The sequence below is a fragment of the Scophthalmus maximus genome, chromosome 6 (assembly GCF_022379125.1).
Source record: "Scophthalmus maximus strain ysfricsl-2021 chromosome 6, ASM2237912v1, whole genome shotgun sequence".
NCBI classification, from domain to species: domain Eukaryota; kingdom Metazoa; phylum Chordata; class Actinopteri; order Pleuronectiformes; family Scophthalmidae; genus Scophthalmus; species Scophthalmus maximus.
This window is the reverse complement of record NC_061520.1, coordinates 12,714,575-12,740,351: the sequence shown is the minus strand read 5'-3', so window position 1 is coordinate 12,740,351 and position 25,777 is coordinate 12,714,575. Positions and strand designations below refer to the sequence as shown.

The window sequence follows — 25,777 nt, the reverse complement described above, 5'->3', positions numbered from 1 at the left end:
TTTCAATTACACTGAAGATGAAGGGTGAGAAATTACCTGCCCAGCTGTCAGTCTCCCCACATGACCTGCATCCCCGCCTACACCCTCCTCTTCCCTACAAAAATAAACAAAAGTCTCTCTGCTGATCTGGTGAAGATAATAAATGTTTGGTTGGGTAGTGTTTTCAACATCATGGCATGTCTGTGCTCCTCCAGTAGTGACTGAATCCTCTAAACGAGAGAGATGAAGGTATCCAGATGTTTAGTTTGTTACAGAACACAGGCAGGATAGGGAGACTCAGTAAGTGAAAAGTCTTCAAAAAATATCTTACCCCTCAAAACAACATTAGAGCTTTGGTTGTCACAGCAAAGGTTATGCCCAAATGCCCTCCTCATCATCCTGCAGAGTTACAGGCAGTGATATGTATGAAAAGAAGAAAGGAGACAGAATCCAAAAGAAATCACACAGACGCACAGCAGACGGCGTAAAATAATCATCTTTAAAAGTAAAGCATGAGAGAAATTACTCATGTGCAAAATGAGTAAGAGCTACAAAGTGTCCGAGCTCCTTCATAAGATTTAACATAGCTTTAGAATTAGATTGATTTGCATCATCACATGAGAAAGTGAGTCTTGATTTCTATTGCTTTTTTTTTACCGATGCACATCATGCTGCATGATGAGCTAATTTTCATTTAATCTACATTTTAGTTCTACTACTCTACATGTTTTACCACATAAAAGAACAAGGTCACAGGTTTTCATTTGCAACCTTTTAGTAATTTAGAGAGCTGTAGAGTTACTGTATGTCGTGGCAAAACTGGTGATGGTTTGTAGTCAATAAAGTCTGAAATCTCCGTGTGTTGGATTGAGACAACTGAACCCACAAAAAAGATTAAAAACAGTGAACTGGTGAAGTTGTTCTGAATCTTCTAAAAATCATCACATGCATGATAGGGCAGACATCTGACCTGGTCCGGGGCGGGGCGGTGACCAGCATGTGGGGGTCCTCGGGCTTGTCCACCACGATGATGGGGCGACGGGTGGCGCGGATGCTGGGCGTGGTGTGGGTGCTGCGGGTGTTGTGGGTGTTGAGGATGCTGCGGGTGCTGTGGGTGCTGCGGGTGCTGCGGGTGCGGATGCTGGGGGTGTGGTCCTTGTTGGGTTGGACCATGTGGGTGCTGAGGGTGAGGGTGCTGCAGAGGGGCATGTCCATGTGGGTGCTGTGGTTGGTGCTGGGAGTGCTGTTGGTGAGGGTGTTGGGGCTGAGGGGGACGTGGGTGCTGTTGGTGCTGGGGAGGCGGTTGAGGGTGCTGAGGGTGCTGCTGAGGGTGCTGCTGAGGGTGTTGTTGGTGAGGAGGGTGCGGGTACTGTGGTTGTGGCTGCTGGGCATGGGGGTGCTGTGGGGGAGCCTGTGGGTGCTGCGGATGCTGAGGATGTTGCGGATGCGGGGCGTGTGGATATGGAGTCTGCTGGGCATGGGGAGGGTGGGGGTACTGGGGCTGTGGCTGCGGCTGCGGCTGTGGCTGCGGCTGCGGCTGCGGCTGAGCGTGGGGGGGCTGAGCCTGGGGGTGGTGAGGACCATGTGGATGATATTGGTCATCTTCATAGTTGTCAGCTATCAGTTTCATTCGGCTTTGTGTCTGTAGGGAGAGCAAACAGGTTAGTGCATGAGCTTCTGCAGCTGTCAAAAAGAACAATATGCCTTCACAATAGACATAGATACCTTGCAATTTAATACAAATCAGTGCAATAATGTTACTATAATGCTCATTTTTCAAAGACTATACCAGCTTGTCATGTTTAATGACATTGTGGCTTTGTTTATCAAAAACTCTTTCTTTCTGATTTAGATGTAAAGAGAACTACTTCTCTCATGTCTGTACGCTTAATGTGAATTTAAAGGTGGCCATTAGCTTAGCTTAGCATAAAGACTACAAACAGGGGGAGACAATTACCCTGGCTTTGATTTATAATGACCTTTTTCTCCTCCCAATGCACCTTCCCTGCATCATGGGTATCTTTGTTTTAATGTCGTGTTAATGAGAAGAAAAGCTTTAGCCTTGCAGGTGGCAAATTAAAAGTTGAACTTGACCTAAATTCCTCTACAAAACATAAATAAACTCAGAGTCAGCTCAGATTCATGCTTTAAGATTACGACATGCTTCATTTGGGTTGGCTGCCACACGTGAGCTTCCAAAAAGGAATCCTTGTTGTCTTGTGAAGCTATAGTTTTCATACTGATTAAATGTTGCCTGGGCAACGAGCTACAGTGCAGAGACAGATGCTGCAGTACTAACGTGTTGTTTGAGCTGGTGCATCAGTTTGTCCCGCTCCCTCTTGAGGGCCAGCACCTCCTCCTGGGTCTTCTTCTTATTGGAGGCAGAAAGTTCCAGCAGTGCAATATTAGCATCTTTCTCACTGATGGCAGCCAGAAGAGCCTGTTGTCTGAAGAACAACAACAAACAAACTAGATTAGGGCTCAGAATTATATCCTACCAAATATTATTAAGACATTTTGAAGCTCTTTAATTAAAGACCTGTAAATCAAACCACATTTGTTCAATTCACCTGCATCAATGTCAAGAAATGTTACTTCTGACCAGGATTTAGCTTCAAAGGAGCCAGATGATGATCAATACCACAAGCGCTAAAAACTCAGATTGTTTTGTTCTCCTCTGATGGATGACATAAAGCTAGTCATTCAAAGCCGTTGAATCAGGAGCAACTGGGTCAACAACCAAGTCCAGTTGCTTTTTCAACACCTGACTATGACCTGGATGAAGGATGAATTTCCACAGACATAAAATGAGTCCCACAACTCAGACTACATTTATCACTTCAAACCCTGAGACTCTGGGATTGTTCGACACTTTGGAAATACCTTTTTGATTGATCCCACTCTCATGATGTCAACGTAAAGCTCCAGCCAGCAGCCAGTTAAAACAAACAGCCAGTAATTCTTTAACTATTTAAAAATATCTTACTCTGACTTTTCCCGGAAATCGTACTAGGGGGCTGGCAGGAAAATATCAGGAAAATGTCCAGACTTCAGTGCATGTGAATCTGAACATGAAAGTCAAAATGACACTAACTTCATATCCAGGATCTCCTCCAGCTGTTTCCTGCGATCTTGTCTCATGTTGGTGAGGTGGCTGTCCCTCTCCTGCAAAGACTGCTGTGTGGACGAGAGACGCTGCTTGGTGGCGTCCAGCTCCTGTCGCGTCCTCTCCAGCGTGTTCATCAAATCCTCCAGCTGAAGGGACGAGAAACATTACATGGGAACACACAAAGGACGTAAGGACACATTGCAGGTACACACATGAGCCAAATAATAAACACTGTATCATTGGCGGTACACATCTAAAACCTGCACCTTTAGGTGGTGGCCACTATCCATGGAGCTGTCCTTACGAGGGTCCTGTCCTAAGCCTTTCTTGTCCCCTTGTGGTCCCAGTTTGATGTTTGGACCTTTCTTAGTCTGGTCTTTGCCTCCTTGTCTGTAAAACCACAACAAATTAAGAACATTTTCATTCCAATCATTTTTCTGAATCGCAGTCTGTGGTAATAGTATAACCATGTACCACAAACACATGACAGTTTAACCAACATGTCGGGTGCATTTTGAATGAGACTTCTTTCAAAATAGAACCAGTCATGAGATCACTGGGACAGCAACAAGACATGAGCATCATAAATGAATTGATTGCTTCATGTTAACATGACATTGCTGAGATGACTCACAGGTCAGAGTCAGCATGGAGTAGGTAGAGATGGGGGCACGGTGGGGGCAGGGGCATTGCTTACCTGGGAGCAAGACTGCAGATGAGGGGAGGAAAAGGCAGAAGAGAAAGGAACAACGGGACAAGTGGAGGGAACATTGAAAGCGGGAGACACACAGAAAAAAGAAGAAAAAAAAGTAAAGAAAGAGACATTAGAACCAGAACATAAAGAAACAACCACAAGAAATCAACAACAGAGGACCCAGAGGAAATCACAGCGTGTCCACTGAGAGTGACAGCTGCTGCTCTGCAGCCTGACACAGCTAATGCAGGATGCACCTTCTCTGAAAACATGGAACCATGTGCATCTGCTGCTGCCGAGCCTGGGAGTGGCAGACATGCAGTCAGACAGGCAAAACTCAGCCGGGCAACAGAAGAGGAGAGGAGGGTTAAGTGTGGAGCAAAAGGAGGGGACGCCGACAGTGGTTGGACCAAGTCGGAGAGAAGGGCCGAGCGACGGAGAGAGAGTCAGTTATGGATGCAGGGTTGTTAAGACAGAGGAGACCTGACTGAACGGAGACGCGTTCAGTCCAGACCCTATCTACTACAGCACCTCACTCACTGAGTACGTGTAGACCTGGAGCACAGCAGCTTCACATGCAGGCCACTTGGCTGATCATTGAGTTGTTACTGGGATGATTTGGACTGAGTGTTACATATGAGGAGGGTACAGATGGGTGGCTGGGATGAGCAGGAGAAGGGAGCTCATGGCAGGAGGCCTCGGGTCTACATACAGTAAGCTACGACTTACAGCCACAACCAACACCACAAAACATGTCTGTGTGACTGCATGTGTGCAAGATATTTGAACAAAGGAGACATGGAGGCAAAAGCAGGTGCAGTACAGTGAACTAAAATTTACAAAGAAGAAAGAGCAACATCACACCAACTTTGACATACTCTTCAGCCTGCTAATAAAAAAGTGTACAGTAAGTGTAGTTTTTTTTTTCTTTTTTCTCGATATTAAATTTTCATAGAGAAGTACAAATTTCAACAGGGGCTTTCGTTGTGATGACTTTACTTTGAGATTGAATCATTAAAGCAATAAGCCACAACACAGTGAAGTGATGCATTCTGTTCAGGGAATCAAAAGGAAAATCCGAGAATAAATATATTTCAAATTTCATGATGTTTTGCACTAACACATACGCTTTTGTACATGATATTAAGTACTAATCACACTTTAATTTAATTTATTGATTTGTGATGTGATTTGTCATACAACAAAAAATGTATGTAAATTTGCTGACTGCAAGGTGCAGTTTGAATATACGAACATACAACACAAACGGAGGTCTCTCTCTCTCTCTCTCTCTCTCTCTCTCTCACGCACACACACACACACACACACACACACACACACACACACACACAGTTCACCACTATGCAACCACATGCTATAGAGAAAAAGCAAACATGAACCCAGGGATCTTTGTATCATGTGCACAGGTATAGTAATGACACCACAGACTAAAGACAGAGCTTTAAACTCTGAAACAAAGATCTGTGATTGCTACAGACTGCAGGCACACACAAGCACACAGATGAAACCAGATGCAGTTGCAGCACTCGCAGTCGGAAGACTTGAACCACGCAGCCGAGCTGAAGTGCCAGGGCAGAGCACTCACTTTCCCAGGAAATCCCACACCATACCCCCTATCTGCTGGGGAGCAGCAGACACAGAAGGGAGCGGGTCAGGGGGAGCTCTGCCACCCGGACGAGGGGTGGGGCGAGGGGCAGAGGGAGGGGGGCTGGTGTCGGGGGGTGGCAAAACAGAGAAAGAGTTGCAAGGACGATGGAAATGAGATTGAAAAAAACAGAATTGGATTTGAGAAAGGACAAAAAGGTTGAAAATGATCAGTGGCAGAGGGATAACAAAGGGAAAGGTGGACATGAAACGGAAAATAGAAAAGGGAGACGGGACAGAAAAAAGTGAGTAAAGATGGAAAAAGAAGAACACTCAATTATCAAACACCTCTATCAAATTAGCATGACACTGAAACGAAGTGACCGTTCTCACTGCCTATAACTGGGTCCAACAATAAGTGGCGGGACTGGGACTCAAGTGGCGGGGGACTAGGGGCTTTGATCATGAGTGGTTCTCATGCTGTTCAACCGTTGTCTGTTATTGACTCATCAGTTGCAAATCCCTTCCAGGTGAAAGACTGCGACATGACGGCCTCCTCCAGAAATACATGAGCAGGACTAAATCCAAAAGCAGCTTCCAGTGTGGAGACTCTGGACCACGCACCAAACCGAGAGGTGAGCCGAGAGCTGATGGGGCCACCAGCTTCATTTACGTGGTCCATTAACTGAAATGTCTTCCATAAGGGGGTGACAGAAGGGCACTATGTGCTCACATGTAACATAGAGTCAGAACTTTTAGAAGATGCCTGCCTGGTTTGTCTCAAGTGTATTACACAAGGCTATGACTGGGTCCAGAGTGTGTGCTGACAAGACCCGTGTACACAAAAACACAAACAGCTACACGGACACAAAAGCACACAGGACATGGAACTTGACAAAGCAAAGCAAGTGGCATTGGAACGGTGACTGTTAGAAACTCCAGAGGAAGAAAGGTGACATACTGCTCATCACCTCACAACACAAACAGAGGCATATCGTTTAGAACAATAACATTAGAGGGTTGATTCACCTTAATAATTCGTTCCTTTAGTTTGGTTTGAGGCACAAGTCTCACGCAAAAAACAAATCTCTGAGACTAATATCTTCAAACGCAAGTAGATAAAACCAAAGCCACATGTATCTGCATGACAACAGTAGAGGTTAGTGAGAAAATATGGATCCTGTTAATCATGATGAACCAACCCTTGTAAGATGCTTAGGTTTCTACTTCTACATCACTTTTACATTGAGACAATTCGTGAGACAAAAGACTAAGACTAACTTCTGTTGACAGTCAAGAGTTAGTCACCTTTCCAACTCAGCGATCTTCTTGTCCTTGTCATTCTTTTCGGTCTCCACCTCTCGCAGGATGTCCAGGAGTCTCTCCACCTCCGTCTGAGACTTGCTGACCTCGTCCTTGTAGTAGTTCACCTCCTTCTCTAGCAGCTTTACTCGGTCCACGTACTCTGGGTTCCCTCTGGAGCCCGACTGATGGTCCACCTCGTGCGCTTTCTGCAGCCACACACCAGGGGAGGACACAGAGTAATTCACACACGCAAATATACACAGAGTTAATGTAATAATGTCAACACAACCATCCAAAGCAGCACAAGAAATGTTTAACTGCCCATGAAAGAGAGATATATACACAGCACATTGTAGCTCATCAGTGTCTTCTATTAACTACTCCCCTTGCTCTCTCGCTCGCTTTCTGAATAAGTAAAGCAGAGTAAAATGTTGTGGACAAAGGCATCATTACTGGTGCCGGTTCATTAGCTTTAACAGAGCTATTATTTAGCTCCATTTAACAGCCCTTTGAGAATTCCCGTCACTTTGCACCCTTGGTGAGGTTGCAAAGCACAGCACTGTGTACGTGTGTACAGGACTGCACCTGATACTTAGCAAGAAAAAAAAAGTCACAAATCAGTGGCAGTAAAATTCAAGATCACTATTTTGTCTCATTGGTTATCTGTCACAAACTAATCAGAGCACTGCCGTTCGCTAAATGTGGACAAATCTCGCCACTGTTGCAACAGTTTGTAACTCATTACAGCGGTACACATCACCCCCGAGACGATAGGCAGCCACACACGTCAACACAGTGCAGGAGTTGTACAGAGCCATCCACCAGAACACTGCAGTGATCTCCAACCACGGCTGACACCTCAGCTGACCGCGCCACACTGAGACGGGAGAGGAGCGTGGCAACACTGACACTGACAACATGCAACACCGTCGACCGGATCATGCAAACCCAACAAAGCTGCACAGTCTTTGCAATCGTCAGTCATAGGAATGGAGAAGTGGAGGCAACAGAGACCGAGTCAATCTGTCAGCTGGCAGTAAGCTTCGTATCTGAAGCGGGAGCAGCGATGTTAGGATTGACCTAGTAGGAGATTATTCTCACTGACTTGTTTTAAAACCACTAATCTTTACAGGAGAACCTAATTAGACATAACAATTAGGCTCCATCATTTTTAGTTTTTATATTTATTGCTTTTACCCTGCAAAGCACTTTATGATACATTGTATGTATGAAAAGCGCTTTACAAATAAAGTCTGATTGTTTGGTTTACATGTATCATGAAATACACAGAATCTGAATCTGTAAAAGATTCTAAAATCAAAATAATTTCCCGTCATCGTACAACATCAATTCAGTAACAAACATATATTTGACAAAAGTTGTTTTTTATTATTATAAGGTCAACTTTGGTTTTCTTTCCAGTAATGTTGTATGTTTCAAAACATATTTGCAACCTGGAAGTCAACTCCAGGCCACGTCAACACTGTCTGGGTCGTCTTTATGTGTAGAGGTTGATGCTTGATATGTATTTGGGTAAATTGTTGCATTTTCCCATGTGAACTCACAGTAAAAAAAAGCCTTGCAATGCTGTAGTTTGAGTCAGAATAAGCTCTAGGATTTCCTAATGTCACACACTTTCCCTCATGTAGGTCCACTGATTGAAAGTTTCAGTTTCAAAAGTTTCCTCTTATTTAAATTGCTGCATTTGCACCTAAGCGCGCAGAGACCCTACTATGTGGAACAAAAAGAAAATCCCACTGTTAACTAATCACAGATTAACAAGCTACAGAGCCACCGTTAAAAATCAATGAATATATTCAACACATCTGAAATTCAAACTGACCAAAACAAGTGAACTTTAAATATTGACTATATGTACAGTAGCAACAGTGTCACCACGTGTCACACACACAAACAGTTGCACAATGAGTACGTTTCACAGGACTCTGAGTGCAGAATAAAGCTCATTACACGAGTACAGTGCAATGGTCAACATGCATCTGAGCGGGGCGGTGGGTGAGAGCGGAACCTGTGCTGGGATCACCACCTAAGCATATTACAAATTTTGTTTTCAGTGTCCTCATGCTTTCACTGTGTGCCGCGGAGAGCTCAGGAGACGGACTTACAGGATTGTTCATGTGACTGAATAGCTGCTCAGCTTGCTACATTGCAAACAGAGGGGTTGAGGGAAGGAGTCGGGGAGGGGGGGGGGGGGCACCCAGGAGAGCAGGTTAGTTGTTAGAATTTAGTTTTGAGCCAGAGGAGAGAACAGCAGGATCACACATGTTACAATACATGTTGGACAGAGCAGTAACATTAGTAACGAACAGCACATGTTGTTACAGGTGAACACAAACATGGACCAATGGAGTGGAACAGACACAGGGATGGTCTGTGGGCAATGGAGGATAGGAGGGGGCGGGGGGGGGGGGGTATTTAATTGACTGTCTGGTCCCTGCAGGTAACTGACAAAGAGGTGCGGCAGACAAACTTCAGTTTAGTCAATAGTAACAGAAAGTTTGCTCTTTTCAAAGACGGAACTGATGAAGGATTAAACATTATCAGTGTCCAGTATCAGTACTTTTTCTCTATGTCTGCTGGATATCACAGAGTTAGTTCTGTTGAGGAGTTTGTTATTAGTCCTTCTGAATTCTCCCGTGTTTTTCTTTATGAAAATAACACCTGAGCTCAAGGGATTTTAGAGCAAGCAAAGCTCACTTAACCCATATGAAAAAAAAGTCATAGAAAGAATTATCATCCATACAAGTCTAGAACCACTTATTCTCCACTCAAGTGGTCCCTGGACTCACAGTGAGTCAATCCTTTTCTTCGCTGTGGAAACTCTGCTCTTTATCTACAGTTCAGTGCAATTAATGAGGCACATCTCTCCAGTCTTCACTCAGGACAGAGGCGCTCACCACAGCTCAAGCATTACGCAGGCAAAACTGAATGGACTGCAAGGTCCACGCAGTAGCGGCTCTGGATCTTCCTCAGTAGAGGGATTATATATAGAACTGAATTTGCTTGTAGATTTTATCTATTGATTGTGTGATACAATCAAATGCTCCTGAAGCAGCTACTACATAAACCTTATGGTGAGACTGTTTTAGCGATAAACCCATCGCTCTAATTTTGAACAAACTTTGTGGAGTTTTACTTTCGCTGATTGTTACATGTGATACCTGGAATTACTTATGTTAAAACTATTTGCACAAATAGTTAGAACAAATAGATGGCATTGGGAAACTTTGATCCGAATTTCAGCTGCTTATATGAGTGAATCTGAGCAGTAACACACAGACCTACCTTCTGCAACTGCGTCTCCAACTTACTACACTCCTCTTTCTTCTGCTCGATGGCGATCTCCAGTGATTTGAGCTTTGAATCCTTTTTGAGGCCGGAAGATGCAAGGGATGAAGCGTGCTCCTTCAGATCGATGAGACTAGACTGCAGGTGGACAGACAGCACAGACACAGGCAGGTCAGTTACACCTGTCAGCAGGTGTAACTAGGCCCCCGGGCCAGAGGCGGCAGCTTAAATATCATATAGCAGTCTGCTGAGATAAAGAAGTATGATACAGGACATGCAGTGCCTGTTTTATAGTACAGCATGCAAGAAAAACATAATGGCACAACGTGTGTACAATATGCAGTCATGTGAACACACCCCTACACACTAACACAAGAAAATCTCTCCACTCCATGCACTGACCTCTTTGTCTGTTAATTCTATCTGCAGGCTGTTGACCTTCTCCTTCAAGTCCTTGTTCTCCTTCTTATAGGACTCCACTTCTTCTAGACGTTCTCTGTCCTCTCTCTCTCTTTGGTCCTTTAAACGCTCTATGATCCTCTCCTAACACGCACACACACACACACACACACACACACACATGCAAATATCACATGAGATTAATACCAATCTAATATAATTATTTAATTATTATATTAGATTGTTGATTAACATATTTGATTAGATTCCATTAAACACATCTAGGGATTTTTCACTGGTGTTGTTACCTGTAATAGAGACGGATTAAATAATCAAAAACAGGCTGAAGGAAATGAACAAGAAGCTGAACTAGGAAAGAAATCAGATCAAATGCAAATAGAAGGTTAAGAACAATTCTAAATCCTTTCATTAGCTTTGCTAAAATATTTATTCATCCCGATAAGTGATTTCTCTTACGCTTACAATCTAACACAGGTAGGAATTATGCTTCTCTGGGCAGCACGTAAGCAAATATGCACAACACCTCTTAAATCTGAGAACATTTTATAAGTCATAAGTAATGTGACCATCTATTCTGAGGTCTGTGGGAAGGAATAAAAGAAAAGAACCTTATTCATCTCAGAGGAACAGAAACCTGTAATGCAGCGACCCCGGACAAGTAAAAACAATTTGGTCCAATCCCACAAGTGACTGAGACTCTTCAGTTTGCTGCAGCCCTTTACCTTCTCTGACAGCGCCTCCTCCAGGGTGGCCAGGGCAGTGTCTGTGTTGCTGGAGTCTGTCTGCAGAGACTTGACCCTGTCCTTCAGGTTGCTCAGCTGCTTGTCTTTGTCCCGCAGCTGCTCCTGCAGGTTCTCAATCTGAGAGCCGTGTGATGGTGGCACCACAGGGGAGAAAAGGAAGCAGAGAATCTTAATTACATTTTTTTATTTTTATTAAACAATATCATGTGAATGACAAAACAAAGATTTAGAAATCAAGAGAGCTGACAGAGAGAGATGAAAGTGGATAGATAAGGGAGAGGAGGCGTGACAGAACAAGAGAAGAGCGGAAAAAGCAAAGGGAATGAGTGAGCAAGTCAGGGTGAGAGAGGGAGTAACACTGAGTATTTATAGCACACACACACACACACACACACACACACACACACACACACTAGAGTCACTGAGGCAGAAATATCTTCTTGCTTGTCTTTCTATGGACACTTCCCCCCTGAGAGCAAGAGACTCTCTCACTCCTAATGGAGCGAGTAACCACGCTGCTTTGTATTTTTTTCACAGGGTGACTGGTTTAGTCCGGGACGCGAGAATCTGACAGAATATCTCATTCCCTTCCCAAGTTGTTTTAAATGTCCGACTGGAGTACACCTGCACAATGAATAATGCGGCAGTAACTCGGAGACGGATGTTGAGCTTTTCTTCACCTCCCACTCTCACCTTCTTCTGCAGGACATTGATCTTCCTTTCTTTGACCTCCAGCATGTCTTTCATGTCCCTGATCTCTCCAGCGAGAGTGCCCTTCTCCTCCGTCAGGTCCTGCAGCTGCTTGGTTTTCTTGTTCAGGAAGGACTCTTTCTCCTCCAGACGCAGACGTAGAGCATCCACCTGAAGCACGACACAACCACAAACACCTTGGAACAAGTCCATAAAGTGAGCCGACTACAAATAAAAGAGCCTCATAGAATGTGGATTTGACTGCAATCGAGGAAAAAAGCTTGTTAAACACGAAAAGTTCGCAAAGCATGAAATTGTTAAGCCAAGACCGGCTCTTTCAAAAAAATCTGCAGGGAAAACAGCATTCAATGGGAGTTAATTTAAGTATTTATTAGTTAGTACATTAAAGAAACTGTAATGCTGCTCCAATGTTTTATTTGCTAGTGCATCTTGTTGATGTTTATTAGATTCGATGTGAGTCACAGTTCAGTCAGTTTGAAGTCCCTAAAGAAAATTAGTGCAAATATGATTTGCATTAATAAGCCTCAGGTCCTAAGGAGCGGGCCTGTTGTGTGCTCAGTGTGGTTGGGAGGATGAAAATGTTTGTGAGGTAGTGTATTGTTGGGCTGATTTACTGCGTTTGTACAAAAAAGTTGAGGGTTTTTTCCATCACCTCTGTTTGCAGGATGGCAGCACGTTGCTCCTTGGCAGTGAGAGACTCTTTGAGCACCTCGATATGCTGTTTACAGTCCGAGTTCTGGTTGTTGAGGGTCTCCAGTTTCGTCTGCAGAGCCAACAGCTCCGACTCCTTCTTTGACAGCTCCTGTTTCAGCTGGTCAATCTGCACCACATGCGAAACAGACAACACGTCGAACCCATCATAGTAGCAATGTAATGTCTTACCATCATGGTGTGTCATAGAGAGACAGTGAGAGAAAGACCCTTTTTTTAGTCAGTACATTTTTTACACTACTTTCATCAACACGCTTTTCGCTCATTAAAAATGCATTTGGGACCGACTCCCCTGCATGCATCATATATTATACATCATCTCTATTCATGATTGATGATGAAAAGAGGTCTAAAAATAGAAAAACAAAACTGTGGCTGGTCTGCGCCTGGTCAGCTAATATGAGGAGCGGTGTGTAAACACAGAGTCAAAGCTCCACAGAGACACGTGAGCCCCAGAGAGCAAGAGACACACAATAAACCTCGACACAACCGGTTGGCAGGTGGCTACGTGAGCTGAAGACTTGGCCGCGTAGCTCTGAGTAATGACACGCAGCAGCCAAAAACATAGGTTATCATATTGCCATGAACCAAGGGCAGTTCTGAAAAATAAAGCAGGTAAAGTCGTTTGAATGAAAACTACTAATCTGTCACTGACCCTACGTGCAGGCGCACACTTTACTCTCTGAACATATACATGTACAGCTGTTGGCGGCAGAGTAGTACTGAAATAGGCTTTAACACGTAATTAAGGAAAAGTAGTTTTATTGTGGCCAAGCATGCACTTGCTGATTTGGCCTATATTAATATTCTTGACACTGAGTTTTCCTTTAAAAAAAAAAAAAAAATGCAGACGCATCTCTCAGATTGTTGCCAGCAGGACACTTTGCTGATGACACTAAATGCAAAAGCAGCTAATTTAAGTGGCACAGCAGCTTCACTCAGTATTCTCCTCTCCTTCTGTACCCCGAACAACTCCACCATGTCTGTTCAGCCACATTTTCACAAGAGCTGCACTTCTACAAAAGCATGCATGATGCAGACGGTATGTACCTTGGTCTTCATGAACTTAGAGTGGTTCTTGTAGACCTCCATCTGTTTGATCTCCTCCTCCCTGTCCTCCGTGTTCAGTAAGCCGTTCGCCTTCAGCATTTGTATCTCATCCTCTAGATCTCGGATGTTGCGCTCCAGAGAGGCAATTTTGGTGTCCTGCACACAAACACGCAGAGGAGACACACCTCAAAACCCTGACTGGCATGTGCACAACTTGCATGGTGCAAATATAAACTGAACCAGAGACAAGAGTCCAGGACAGAGAAAGATGGAAAAGCAGGACTAAAAGGTAGCGAGAGTGTAGAGTGAGATACAGAGAAACTGGAAGAAGCTCTTTGTAGCTGAGAGCAACTGCAGCATCTGTCGGTGAAATCAGAATCTTTCTACCCAGCTCCTTGCAGCAGCTCAGAGGATTAATCACCATAGGGAAATACTGAGCACACATCCAGCACGGAGAGATTAGCCAGGACCAGAGAGAAATGTGTGGAGGGAAGAAAAGTAACAAGCTGTAGCTTATTGCCGTAGTTGCTTGCAGATCGATGCAGAATCCTGGAATCTTGGTCTCTGGACTGCGAGTGCGAGTGCAGCTTTAGCTTCATGGCTTTTTAAATAAATAATACAACGTCTTTAAGATTAGCCATGGTCCATCTCCCTCTCCAGCAGAGCACAGAGCAACCTTTTCCCTTCCTGCCTTTCTCTCTTTTTGTGTCTCTCCCTCTCTCCCCATGGTGGCTCTGAACTTGTGAACTTGTGGCCATTAGCAGGGTCAGTCGCAGGCCACTGCAGAGGAACATGGGTAATGTATGGTAACGAGGAGTGAAGGACCCCCTGAGAAGGGTCTGAGGGGTTAACGTCAATGCATGAGCACTGTACATGTACATGCGCTTCGCCCTGCCGCCGCCGCATCTCCTCTCAGTCTCCGTGTTACGAGACGAACATCAGTGAACTAACATTGCTGATATAGACACAAGACACCGTACCTTCAAAAGAGGGAGACTTTATTCCATCCACATGTAATCGACCTGATCAGTAAATCTTGCTCTTTATCTCTCTTGCCCTGTCTGTGTGGGTGTGTGTGTGTGTGTGTGTGTGTGTGTGTGTGTGTCTCTCTCTCTCTCTCTGTCTTTCTGCATACTAGCCTCTCTCTGTCATAAACAACCACACCTGTTTCCATGGTAGCAGCAGGCAGGCTATATACTGTGCACTGTCTCTGGTGAGTGAGGAGGAGAGGGCGGGAGGGATGTTGGGGAGAGAGGGAGGGAGGGAGGGTAATTCATGCCTCCATCAGCATCAACACAGCCGAGGGAGAGAGGAGAGGGGAGAGATGCAGGGTCTTCCTGCCCAGCACAGGGGGAGGAGGAGGAGGAGGAGGAGGAGGCGGGTCTTCCCTTGCTGTGCATACAAATCAACAGGATCCCAGAACACAGATGTCACATGACCACGCAGAGGGGAGGGGAGGGGGCTGAGGCCTGCACAGCACTGATCCAGCCAAGTGAGAGGGGCTGTGTCAGCTCAGCGATGATGTCATGATTTATTTTGAGGAAGTGATGTCAGGCCTCTGCAGTGAGGCTGTGGGAGTCTACAGTGGTTTCCTAGCTAGACGCTGCCAGATCCAGCCGCCACATAAAGTGCTGATCTGAATAGACGTTATTATATTATTATGACACTATACGCATGTTATAAATATTTGCATACAGTGTTGGGGCTGCTTACAGAATTGAATATGGGAATTTGCTTGAGTTCAAAGCTAATAACCATCACATTTGATAATGGTGGTCTGAAATTGCAACCCGATTAGATCCATCTTCTTAAAATTGATATGATTGTTTGTCCCAATATTCAAACGTCCTTTAAATGGAATAAGTTTCAAAGTTACATAAAAATATTACATTCATATTCTTCCGCTACTTGCTACTATTCAAATCCAAGAGGCCATTTTGAGACCTGCACGATCAGCTTACATCAAATAGGACTTGGACTTAACTTTCCTGAGATATGTTTGTCTCTTTCGGGGTCTTTGAACATTTTCAATAAAGATCATCATAGTCTGTGATGCTTGCAGACAATCTGTAATGATGAAGATTTAATCATTAAGACTAAATGTGTCATGAAACCAGTAGTGTGTAGCTATTGAACCTCATCAGCAGGCACAGTGAGCTGAAATGTTTTTTACACAAATATTGATCCTTGCGAGTGTTTACTCAATTGCTTTGTGACAGTGTGTCTGCATGTGTGCGAGAGGGAGATACGTGACTGTTGACTCAGCTGCTGCGGATCTCGAGGACAACAGAGTGAGATGATCACATCAGTGAAAGCGTCGGTTCAGACACAAGAACCATAATTTCATACAAACCTGTACCGTTTACAGTCATAGTACGAAGAGTTACTATACCCTCACATCCAACATAATGAATTAAAAATATTTTTGCAGATTATTGCAGATGGATAACAAACTCCATATGAATTATTTGAAGAAATCAATATTCGAAGATGTGTATTTAAAGTGTAGGGTTGGTGGTTTTGGTCGGGCTGAAGGTCGTGAGTCAGATTCTTACTTTCATCTCTATGATGGTCTGCAGGGCCTTGGTTTTGCTCGGATCTTGATGCAGCTGATTTCTTCTGTGCAGTTCCTTACAGAGGAGACACAACATAACATTTTGTGGCATCTGTACAGCATAATCTATTGTGAGCTCTACTGAAAGCACCGACATCTGACCAAAAAAGAGACTGAGAGGCATTGTCAGTGTGCTACAATCCAAGCAGCAGAGTAAAGCCTGTGGAGTTTGTGACACTCGGTATTGCCCTCTAGTGACGACAACATATAAAACAGTTGGTTTTAGCTCTTGCACAGTGAATCCATTACAGTGGGGTCCAAAGGTCTGAGAACCCTGTCCTATGATGGAAAATGCATATTTATATCAACACGACCTGGTTCACAGAATACCTCTCTTAGATGGATGTTCTCTTTCTCCTTTTGGTCCAGGATGACCTCCAGGTGTCCCAGCTGGGCCTCTGCCTCAGCAATGCGCCTGGCTCTCTCCTGCTCTTCCTCCTCAGATGCCCTGCCCGGCCCTGGGGGCAGCCCTTTACTCTGCAGCATCTCCAGCAGCTTCTTGATGGACTCATCTCTGGCACCCAGGGTCTGTTTCTGGGTCTCGATTCTCAGCTCCATCTCCTCCAGCGTCTTTCGCAGCAAGAAGAGCTCCTTGGCCTGCCTGTCATGCTCGGCCTGCAGGCGACGGAAGTTCTCTTCCGTCAGCTCGATGGTGGTGAAGTGATCGGAACCGGAGCGGTTACCGCCCTCCTGCTGCAGCAGGTGGTTCAGGTCTCGCTGTGTGCGCAGCTCGTCCTGCAGGGCCTGAATGGTCATCTGGAGATGCTGATGGACACACACACAAACACGCATGTACACACACACAGAGGCTCACTAATCATTTCAAATTCATTTTGGGAATAAACACGCAGAGCTTTTCTTGATAACACCACACGTGAGGGTAATCACACATTGACACACACTTCCGAAATGCTGGAAAAATGCGACAGTGGGTCAAACTTGGGGAATTCATTACTTACCTTGGAATACCTTTAGAAGGGAATAGACAGTAAACTGATATGTCAAATGACTGTACGACTTCTTTGGAATAAATGTGTATTATTTTCATATTCATTACATGTATTTATTTATATTATTTTTTGTTCTGTAATAGGTTGCTCTGTTTTGTGGCTCAGGAGGTAGAGGCAGTCGTCCACTCAACCGAAGGTTAGCGGTTCGATTCCAGCTTCCCCTCGTCCCAATGCCGCTGTGTGTTAACTTGCTAATCAAAGCAGAAAACCACCCCACTGGTTTCTGACAGTTTCGGACAGGCTTGGATTCCAATACTGTGAGTATACAAATACTTAAAACCCAATATACAAATACCGGATACAAATGCTGTCAGGCATCAGATTATAATGAGCCGGCTACCTTTGATGGAAGTGGACATTTTTTTAAATTTAAAAACAGAACCTACAGGATACACACACTGCAGAAAGGTGTGCAGGTCTTTGAATTTAATTTGTGTGTCAACAATGAAATAAAACACAGTATTTTGTGTAATATATTTAATTGTGTGTAGGGGTGTTGGTTCTGGGTTTGGGGAAAGTTAGGACCAAAGGGCCACTTTCTTTCAAAGACTGGCTCGGGCTCAGTTTGCCTGTTGACATTTTCTTCCAGCAGTTATCTCCAGAGAAAAACAAGATCAATCCATGTCCAGAAAGTGGCCCGATAAGGGTTTACATGTTAAGGAGTGGAAATTGTTTCTTACACTGAAATCAAACCAACTTTACAGGCAGTCTGGGATTCTGGGGTTTCTGGCACTACGGGGGGGAGATGGAGCACCAGACAATGTTTGGATTGAAATAATGAAACAAATGAATCCCTTCCTGTTTTATAGTGTTTATGGGGAAACACATGAGGTTTCACAGAACAAGGAGGTAGACTGAAGTGCTGAAAAGATTTCACTTCCTTTTGGAGATCACAGGATTCACAGGAGAGGAGGTTGTTAGGTGCAAGGGGATTGCCAGGTGTCTGCAAATACACGCCACACTGAAGGTGACTCTATGTTGTGCACACAAGCTGTGGTGCAAACATAGGGACAAACCTTGGTTCTCCTGGCATCCAGCAGCTGCAGATCATTGGCAGAATGAACAGAAAAACAAATGTATGGTAAAAAGAGAGTGTCAGAGCATGTTGCAACAGAGACGGATGATTAACACAAACCAGCCAGAGTTCAAAATGAGAGCAACTCCTCTCCAGTCCGTCCAGCTGCCCGTTTGTCAGTCTTCAGGCCTCAGTCAGTACATTTCAGTCACAGTAGACCTTCATCAAAGCAAATGTTTTGGTTTGTCACAGCAGGAAAAACATCAATACTTAATCAATATTGACCGCTTTCCATTTAGGTGAGCTCGTCCCAGGGTCATGGTATCGTGCGTGCTGGCTCCCCTGGGACGTGGTGGAACTGAGCCACTGTCAACAAAATGTGTTTCACTTGTGCTTTTCCTGCAATGACAAGTCAAAATGTCTGCCATGAAAAAAGTCGATATACCTACTGACAAAATATGACTTTAACAAGATGACCTTTCTGGAGAGAGATGAATAAAAGCTTTTAAAAAGCTTTAAATAGGTGCCAATCAGTCGCCATGAGCCCATAAAATTAAACAGCAACTATAACTGATTAGTCATTTAAGTCATATTTTTATTAAGCAAAACTGTCAATCTGGTTCCAGCTTTTTTTTCCTGCTTTTCTTTGTCTTATGTGATAGTAAACTGAATATCTTTGTGTTTGGATTGTAGGTCTGGCATCTTCAGTTTAGAAAGTATTAGTGTGTTAATCCAGAAACATCATTAAATGACAAATGCCAAAGCAAAAATCTGTTTTTCATCCCTCACCAACAGTGCACAAGTCGTGATGTCATGTGAAACATGTGCTCTTCTCACCACGAGAGGACAGTGTTTGTGTTTGCAGAGAACTGATGATTTTTCAGCTGACTTCAGGACAGCTGCCATCTTTAACAGTTTGTGTCACACTTCTCCATGTGAGTCAGTGGCATTTGGTCCAGCAACAGAAACCAATGTATTCACATTCACATGAATGATTCAGGGTGTAATCCTTTCATTAGTACGCACATGCCCATCACATTTCCATAATTACCAAGACAGGATGTGCTTAAAACATATTGACAGTACAGCAATGCTTTTCCTCATACTGGTGGAATAATCCTTGATTTATTCGTGTATATAAAGCAATTAAAAATATCTCCTCTTAACCGTTATTGAATATGCAATGGTGGTTGGCACTGTAACCAATTAAAAAGAGAAATGATTGACCATGCAGAGAACAACAACCTGAAAATATCACTGTTCTGCTACCCAGCTTGTTCCTTAACCCCGCTCCCTCTCCTTTTTTTCCATCTGTACCTCATCCCTCTGGCCTGATCAATAGTCTGCCGTCTTGGAACTAAACTACAGGAGGCACTCCAATAATTTCATTTGCATAATTGCACTGTGGCTTAAAGTGACTAAAAGGCCAATTCTCCTGTCTTCCACATCGAAGCTGTACCAGCTCCTGTGAGTCACTTATGACTCAGTGGATGCAGGGTGGGGTCAGTCACCACGCTTAAAATCAAGGCTTCTCTTCCACAATTGAAAAGAAGTTGGGCTCTGCCCAAACCTCCCACAAAACTCATAATGGCAAAAGCTAAGTCTGCTTACATTTAGGTTAATGTTACAGCAACAGAATGATTCAATGTTTCACTGGATTAAGAGTCTGCAGGCATGGTAGCAGCCCTGCAAGGCTTTACTTATACACAACAATGTTTAGAAATTATAATGTTTGACAAATTCCCCCTCTCAGTCTGGAGTGGCGGCCTGTTAAGGCTTTAACGTGTGTAGGATTTAGTGCCATGTAGTGGGGAGGTTGCAGATTGCAGCCAACTCAATACCCCCTCACCATTCATTCTCTGGATGTACCAGAGAATGACAATCCATTTATGGCAACCATCCGGTTGTTGTTGACTAAAAACAAAAAATGATAACCTCATAGCGGTGCAATAGGACAAGTCAGGAGATTAATAAGTCTAACCGTCTCGGGACAGGGAATGAATTGTTTACATTTCATGGCAATCCACCGGCATTTCTCGAGCCACTTTATTAGTGTGTCTTCAAATGTGTTTTGCAATCAGACATGAAAACTGTTAAAGCTGCTCAGTCCAGAGACTGTCACTAAAAGCTGGTGACATTAATGTATTTTACCAGGCACAGGGACAAGCTGTCTGCATCACCTGGTATATTGTATGTAGTATATCGTATACTGTACGTGAATGTGTCTTGGAAACAGTGGGTGTTTGCATGTGCCAGATGGACCCCTCCAAACCACCGGAGTCAGAGAAGCCTATTGCTCACTACATGTACTGATCTCTGTGTTGCGTGTCCTGATGGCTGACAATGTACAATTACACCCACGGCCCTGCCACTTAACGTGGCATTTATTCATCTCCACTCAGCGAAAAGAAAGTTCGAGAACTATGTGAGTGCAGAAATCTGAGATCCAGGGAAGCACAATGGAGTAAGGTGATAACATACGGAATACTGATTGGTATTTTTTACTGCAGCTTTCATCGTTCACCGAGGGTGCAGAAGGTCATTCATAATATATCATATTGCTGTTTATCATCTGAAGAGTAGGATGTGTCTGGGAAGATTTTAGGAGCTGCTCTCGTAGAACAGAATTGTCGACCATTATTCAGTTTGATAAAGACAAAGACCCGGTCCCTATGTCTGTGCTTCCTTTCAATTACTCAGTGTCAAAGTGTTTCGCAGGCACGAGCACACATATACACACACACACACACACACACACACTTTTTTAATTTCAGCATTTACAGCCCTAATTCTCAAAAGGTCGGCATACCTAGCATTTCAAGTCCCACTAATAATACTGTAATAATGAAGACGGTAATAAATTATCACCAGCATTGTAATAAAAACACATTAATATCACAAAATAAGACACGTCCACAGCCATGCTAACCGCTCTCTGAGGCAGAAGAAGAATGGTTGTGCTCCTGTATGTTTACACACGTGGAACATTTGACCAACCGTGATTCATGTTCATTCACTTTTCTTCTTCTAACCAGTCCAGGTCCCAGGACCGTTCTTCTAACCTCTAGGTCGCCTGAACTTAGACACAGCATTCCTTCAAACTTACTGCCAACATCAGCATGCTACTGTAACATGTTCACACTGACAATGCTAATATGGAATATCAGTCTCTATTGTAAGACAATACATGGGGCATATACACCAATACGTACATTTGCAATAAAACCACACACAGGTATAGATTCAAAATTGATGTTCTGGGTAAACCCCAAGTAATCATTTATCCCATTTGAGCGTGTAATATGTCTGCGTGTCAATGCTTCCTAAAGCTGACACTATGAAAAGTCACTCAAAGCTTCAAACCAAGAAGAGCAGAACAACAACTAGTTTAAAAAAAATTCTTTAGCTACATGTTTGTGGTGTTCAGTAAGCACACATCAGCCAAAACACACGGCTTAAATTGCTCCAATCAACCCACTGTTCTTCTCACAATCATAAGACTGTAGGCATATTACTACATGGACAACATGACAGAGTTCTAAAATTGAAGCCAAAACATATTGATCGCCCCCTGGTGGCTGGCTGCAGTATATGTCAAACCCTGCCTACCCAATGTTAGCAGATGGGACCACATTTACGTGTCAGAAACCATCACTACCAATACCATATCATTCATCATTAATTAGACTATGAAAACATGTCAAATTGAGTTATCGATGTCAATCTGAAATGATTGTAATTCAACTGCTTGCCTGATTCTTCCTCATTCTCCCTCCTGCTTGTTAAGATGGACATTTCTGTGCAGTTTTGTTCTGATCTAATCCCAAACAGTGCAGTTCTGGAGAAAACAACACCAGTGGACCGAAACACTTCATACCCTTTTTGCTTTGTTCTGCCATTCTCTACTCCCATAATAATCTTCCCAGCCTTGCTCTCAATAAATGACTCACTGCTCCTCATTTCATCTCATATTGTTGAGATTCCTCATTCTTTCACCTTCCTGTCCTCTGTCTGAAGCAGCAGCCATCTTATGAGCTCAGATGGGGGGGATGGTTGCCACAAAAAGGATCCATGGGCTCTTTGACTGTTCACATGATACTTCCTGTGTCCATATGTTATGACATTGCTGAAAACATCAATACACCCGCTATTCAAATACGGTACATATGCAACTTATTTTGAAACTGAACTGAGCTAAATGTCAACATTCTGCATTAAAGGTGAAATAGCAATTCTAATTCAGTATGCTTTTTTCCCCTATTCAGTAAATATCTCCTCATGCTCTGTTGGCTGGCCGTTCTGTGTGCTGAAATTTGGCCTGGCTAATTGGCTAGAACAGTGCCCATGTTCAGGACAAGAGAAACAACATGGGAGAAGAGGGCAGAGGGAATGAAACCATCGGACCCTTCCCGGAAGTCAGCTTTGCTGCAGCAACAGTTTGTTGTCCTGTTCTTTGCATCTTGGTATTTGTTTGTACAATGTGCAAAGAGTTTTATAGACACCTAGAAACACAACTTTGCGAGCACAGTGGGTATTATTCTACTGTTGTAATGTACAATGTGGAGTGCATACCTCTCCCACACGCAATACAGACCGGTGGTGATGACACACACATTATTAGCTGGCAAAACAACAACGGGAAAAGAAACCTCTCATCCAAAATGCAAACATCTCCGTCGACACACAGTACACAGACTGTTTGTATCCACCACACAAAAAAAGCATGGGCTCCACATGCTGAATGCCCGACACCCAACACTTTGGTGAGACACTTCCGTCCAGCTGTGTTCACATGTGTTCACACTTTAATTGCTCCGTGTATGTGTAACAATCACCAGCTTAGAATTGCAAAAAAAACATATCATTTGTCTGAGACACCATCTTCGTACAGACAAAGCAGTGTGATATGCGAAGCTCATCCTCCATTTTGGGGATTGCGTTGACGAAGGCCGAACGGATGGCTAAGCAGCAGTGGTCATGACTCAGTCAGACGTGGTACGCTCTAGCTCACACATTTGCCTCCAGCAGCTCTTGTCCAGCCTCAGCACGGGAAAAAAAAAAATCAGCTGAAAACAAGTCAAACTGTTCTGTTTTATAACAGCCTGAGCCAGTCGCACAGTACATTAAATTGCACCACACAAAAGACTCTGGGCTAATCATTACATCTAGTCATGACCATCAACTGTCTTGATTAAAGCTCTGCAGGCAATGGTTGGCAATTCACTCACAATGGAGTCTGTAATGCCTGAATGGTTTTATTCTTTTCCAAAGATGTGGTAAAAAAAGAATGGGAAACATATATATCCCCAGATGTTATTTTTCACCAAATAAATAATGCATGGTATTTGCACAAAGCTATAGACTCCTGAGGCACCTGATACAATTGTAAAGGGTGCTACAAGACAGATGTAATGATTGGCCTGAAATTACTCCATTATTAATGAGGCAATTTGCTCCACAGTCAGCCTCTCAACCAGCCTGGTGGGTGTGACCAAGCCATCCCACTGAAAGTATACGCTTACGTAAGGATGCCTCATAGCCCCAGAAATCAAGATAGGAAAGACCAATTATAGTAACAATGCACATCTGCCTTTTATTAGCTGACATGCTTCATTAATGAACGCAACCAGGAGGGATGTAAATATAATTAATTGCAGTCAGAGCGAGCACTGATGGACAAGTTCCACGACAAAAACAAAGTCTTCTCTTTGTACAGAGCACAAAGGCGCGATGGCCCACACTCTACACTGTACAGCTCCATATTCTGCTGGACACATTCAGCTCCTACGGTGCATGAAGCCAAGCTAAAAATATACTTTCAACAAAGGTTGACTCCCGAGTGTTTAATTGCACTGAAAATAAGGGATAAGTGAAATGATGAATGGATTGGGCGCCGTCAGTGGCAGCGCAGGTTTTTTAGCTCAAACAGGCACTTTCTTTTCCACAACATTGCCCTTATTCATTTGCATGAACCTTAAAGATGTGAAAGAATCAAAGTACCTCTGGCTCCTCTCTAGGGATCGCCAGCAGGTGAAATCATCCAATCGTGAGGCAGAGAGCTCGACATCCTTTCCCTCAGCCGAATGGGACCGCTTCAGGGACAAGACTGAAAACTGCAGCCCCTTTAAACTCCAGTGAAATGAGGTAGGCTAAAAATCTATTCATTTTAGAGGGGAGTTTTCATATACACAAATGTAGCCAGACGTGCACGTGGACAGAAGGGCCTCATTTGAGGGTAACGCTAATGGTATCCCGCAATGACCTTGAATGGTGAAATGACACTGTCTGCCGCTTTGAGTAATGAGTGGCCTACTGGCTGCCCTGTGTCTGAGGGCCTCACAGACAGAAACGCAGACAGACTGGCACAAAGACCACAACCAGCTGGTAAAATTCAGCCTTTACGTTGCTTGAGGCGTCGCGCAATTTGCTGCATCATGCCAAAGCCAGTCTCAAAAGGGGAAAAAAAAGCTTAATCTAGTCAGTCAAGAAATACGCTGACCTATTCCACAATCTACCTCAGTGTGTTTTACACTTTTGCTTGCAGCAGAAATATGAAACAAAAACTTTTAATTCAAACGCTCAGCTAACAACAATTCCCTGTGATTTATTGCATATTCCAAAGGTGATGAAATGTGTTTCTCAATTTGTTGAGGATAATCTAATCTTGCAACTGAGATTAAACATGAGAATGATCGAAACTAGGCTGACACAGAGGAAGTTGTTCCGTACTGAACGCCAGTGCATTAAGTGGCGTTTGGCTGGTTTAGCTTTCACATTAATGCCGTGGTTTGTTACACATGGAAATGAGAGGAAAAAATCTGTTTGTGAAAAGAGTGAATGCTAGACGAACGGACAAAGACAGAGAGAAATGATTCAAGTCAAAGTAAGTAAAGGGAAGACGTTGGAAAAGACAGAGAGCGTAAGACAGACATTGAGTGTTTAAGTGTCCTTGGCATTTGTCTCTGGGCCTCGTGCCTACTCTTGTCACTAACTGATTTAACTGGGCCATGACTAAACCCACACAATGAGGAAAGCAAAAACCTTCTGACATCTCACTCTGTGTGGCCAATCTGATCACAGCCTTCAAAAAATAAACTCAAATGGTGCCCTGTGGGCAGGGTCATCATGCTTTCCAATCAATAATTAAATGGAGTATACGAAGGTTTCACACAAGGCACAAAGCTCACACATATTTCAAAAACAACATTACAGAAAACAACATTAAGGGGTTTTGTATTTCCTGTGGCTCAAGTGGTCTCTCACATTGATTCTGTACTGGAGTACTAGGCGAAGAGAGAGTGTGCCCATGTGTGTGTGTGTGTGTGTGTTTAAAATATTGATGTACACAAAGAACTCTTTCCAGAAAGGTTTCCACAAGCACTGAAAAACATGACTGACTGCAGTAATTCTCTGAATTGTTGGCCAGGGGATGACAGTCGTCTATTGCAGAGAAGTGAATAGTGAAAGCAGAGACACAGATCAAAAGAGACAATACTTAACCA

General features: G+C 43.7%; 1 protein-coding gene across 6 annotated transcripts in view; it reads right to left on the bottom strand.

Moving 5' to 3' along the window:
* The window catches only part of erc2 (ELKS/RAB6-interacting/CAST family member 2), a 34,758-nt gene that overhangs the window by 3,817 nt on the left and 5,164 nt on the right, over positions 1–25,777 (bottom strand). The window contains exons 3-20 of one of the 6 annotated variants that reach the window (XR_004793482.2): positions 18,277–18,300; positions 16,581–17,015; positions 16,192–16,266; positions 13,637–13,792; positions 12,528–12,695; positions 11,858–12,025; positions 11,144–11,281; positions 10,404–10,544; positions 9,999–10,139; positions 8,819–8,854; positions 6,696–6,898; positions 3,786–3,797; positions 3,355–3,478; positions 3,074–3,234; positions 2,279–2,426; positions 950–1,621; positions 311–378; positions 37–94 (exon numbers count right to left, since the gene is read on the bottom strand). Coding sequence is in view for 1 of the 6 variants with exons in the window: in XM_035631530.2 (XP_035487423.2) it covers positions 352–378; positions 950–1,621; positions 2,279–2,426; positions 3,074–3,234; positions 3,355–3,478; positions 3,786–3,797; positions 6,696–6,898; positions 8,819–8,854; positions 9,999–10,139; positions 10,404–10,544; positions 11,144–11,281; positions 11,858–12,025; positions 12,528–12,695; positions 13,637–13,792; positions 16,192–16,266; positions 16,581–17,015; positions 18,277–18,300 (2,829 nt within the window). In the remaining 5 variants the exon portion in view is untranslated. Of the gene's footprint in view, positions 1–36; positions 210–310; positions 379–949; positions 1,622–2,278; positions 2,427–3,073; positions 3,235–3,354; positions 3,479–3,785; positions 3,798–6,695; positions 6,899–8,818; positions 8,855–9,998; positions 10,140–10,403; positions 10,545–11,143; positions 11,282–11,857; positions 12,026–12,527; positions 12,696–13,636; positions 13,793–16,191; positions 16,267–16,580; positions 17,016–18,276; positions 18,301–25,777 lie in introns of those variants that run through there. The other 5 variants (XM_035631530.2, XR_007030853.1, XR_007030855.1 and 2 more) reach the window with 5 other exon arrangements.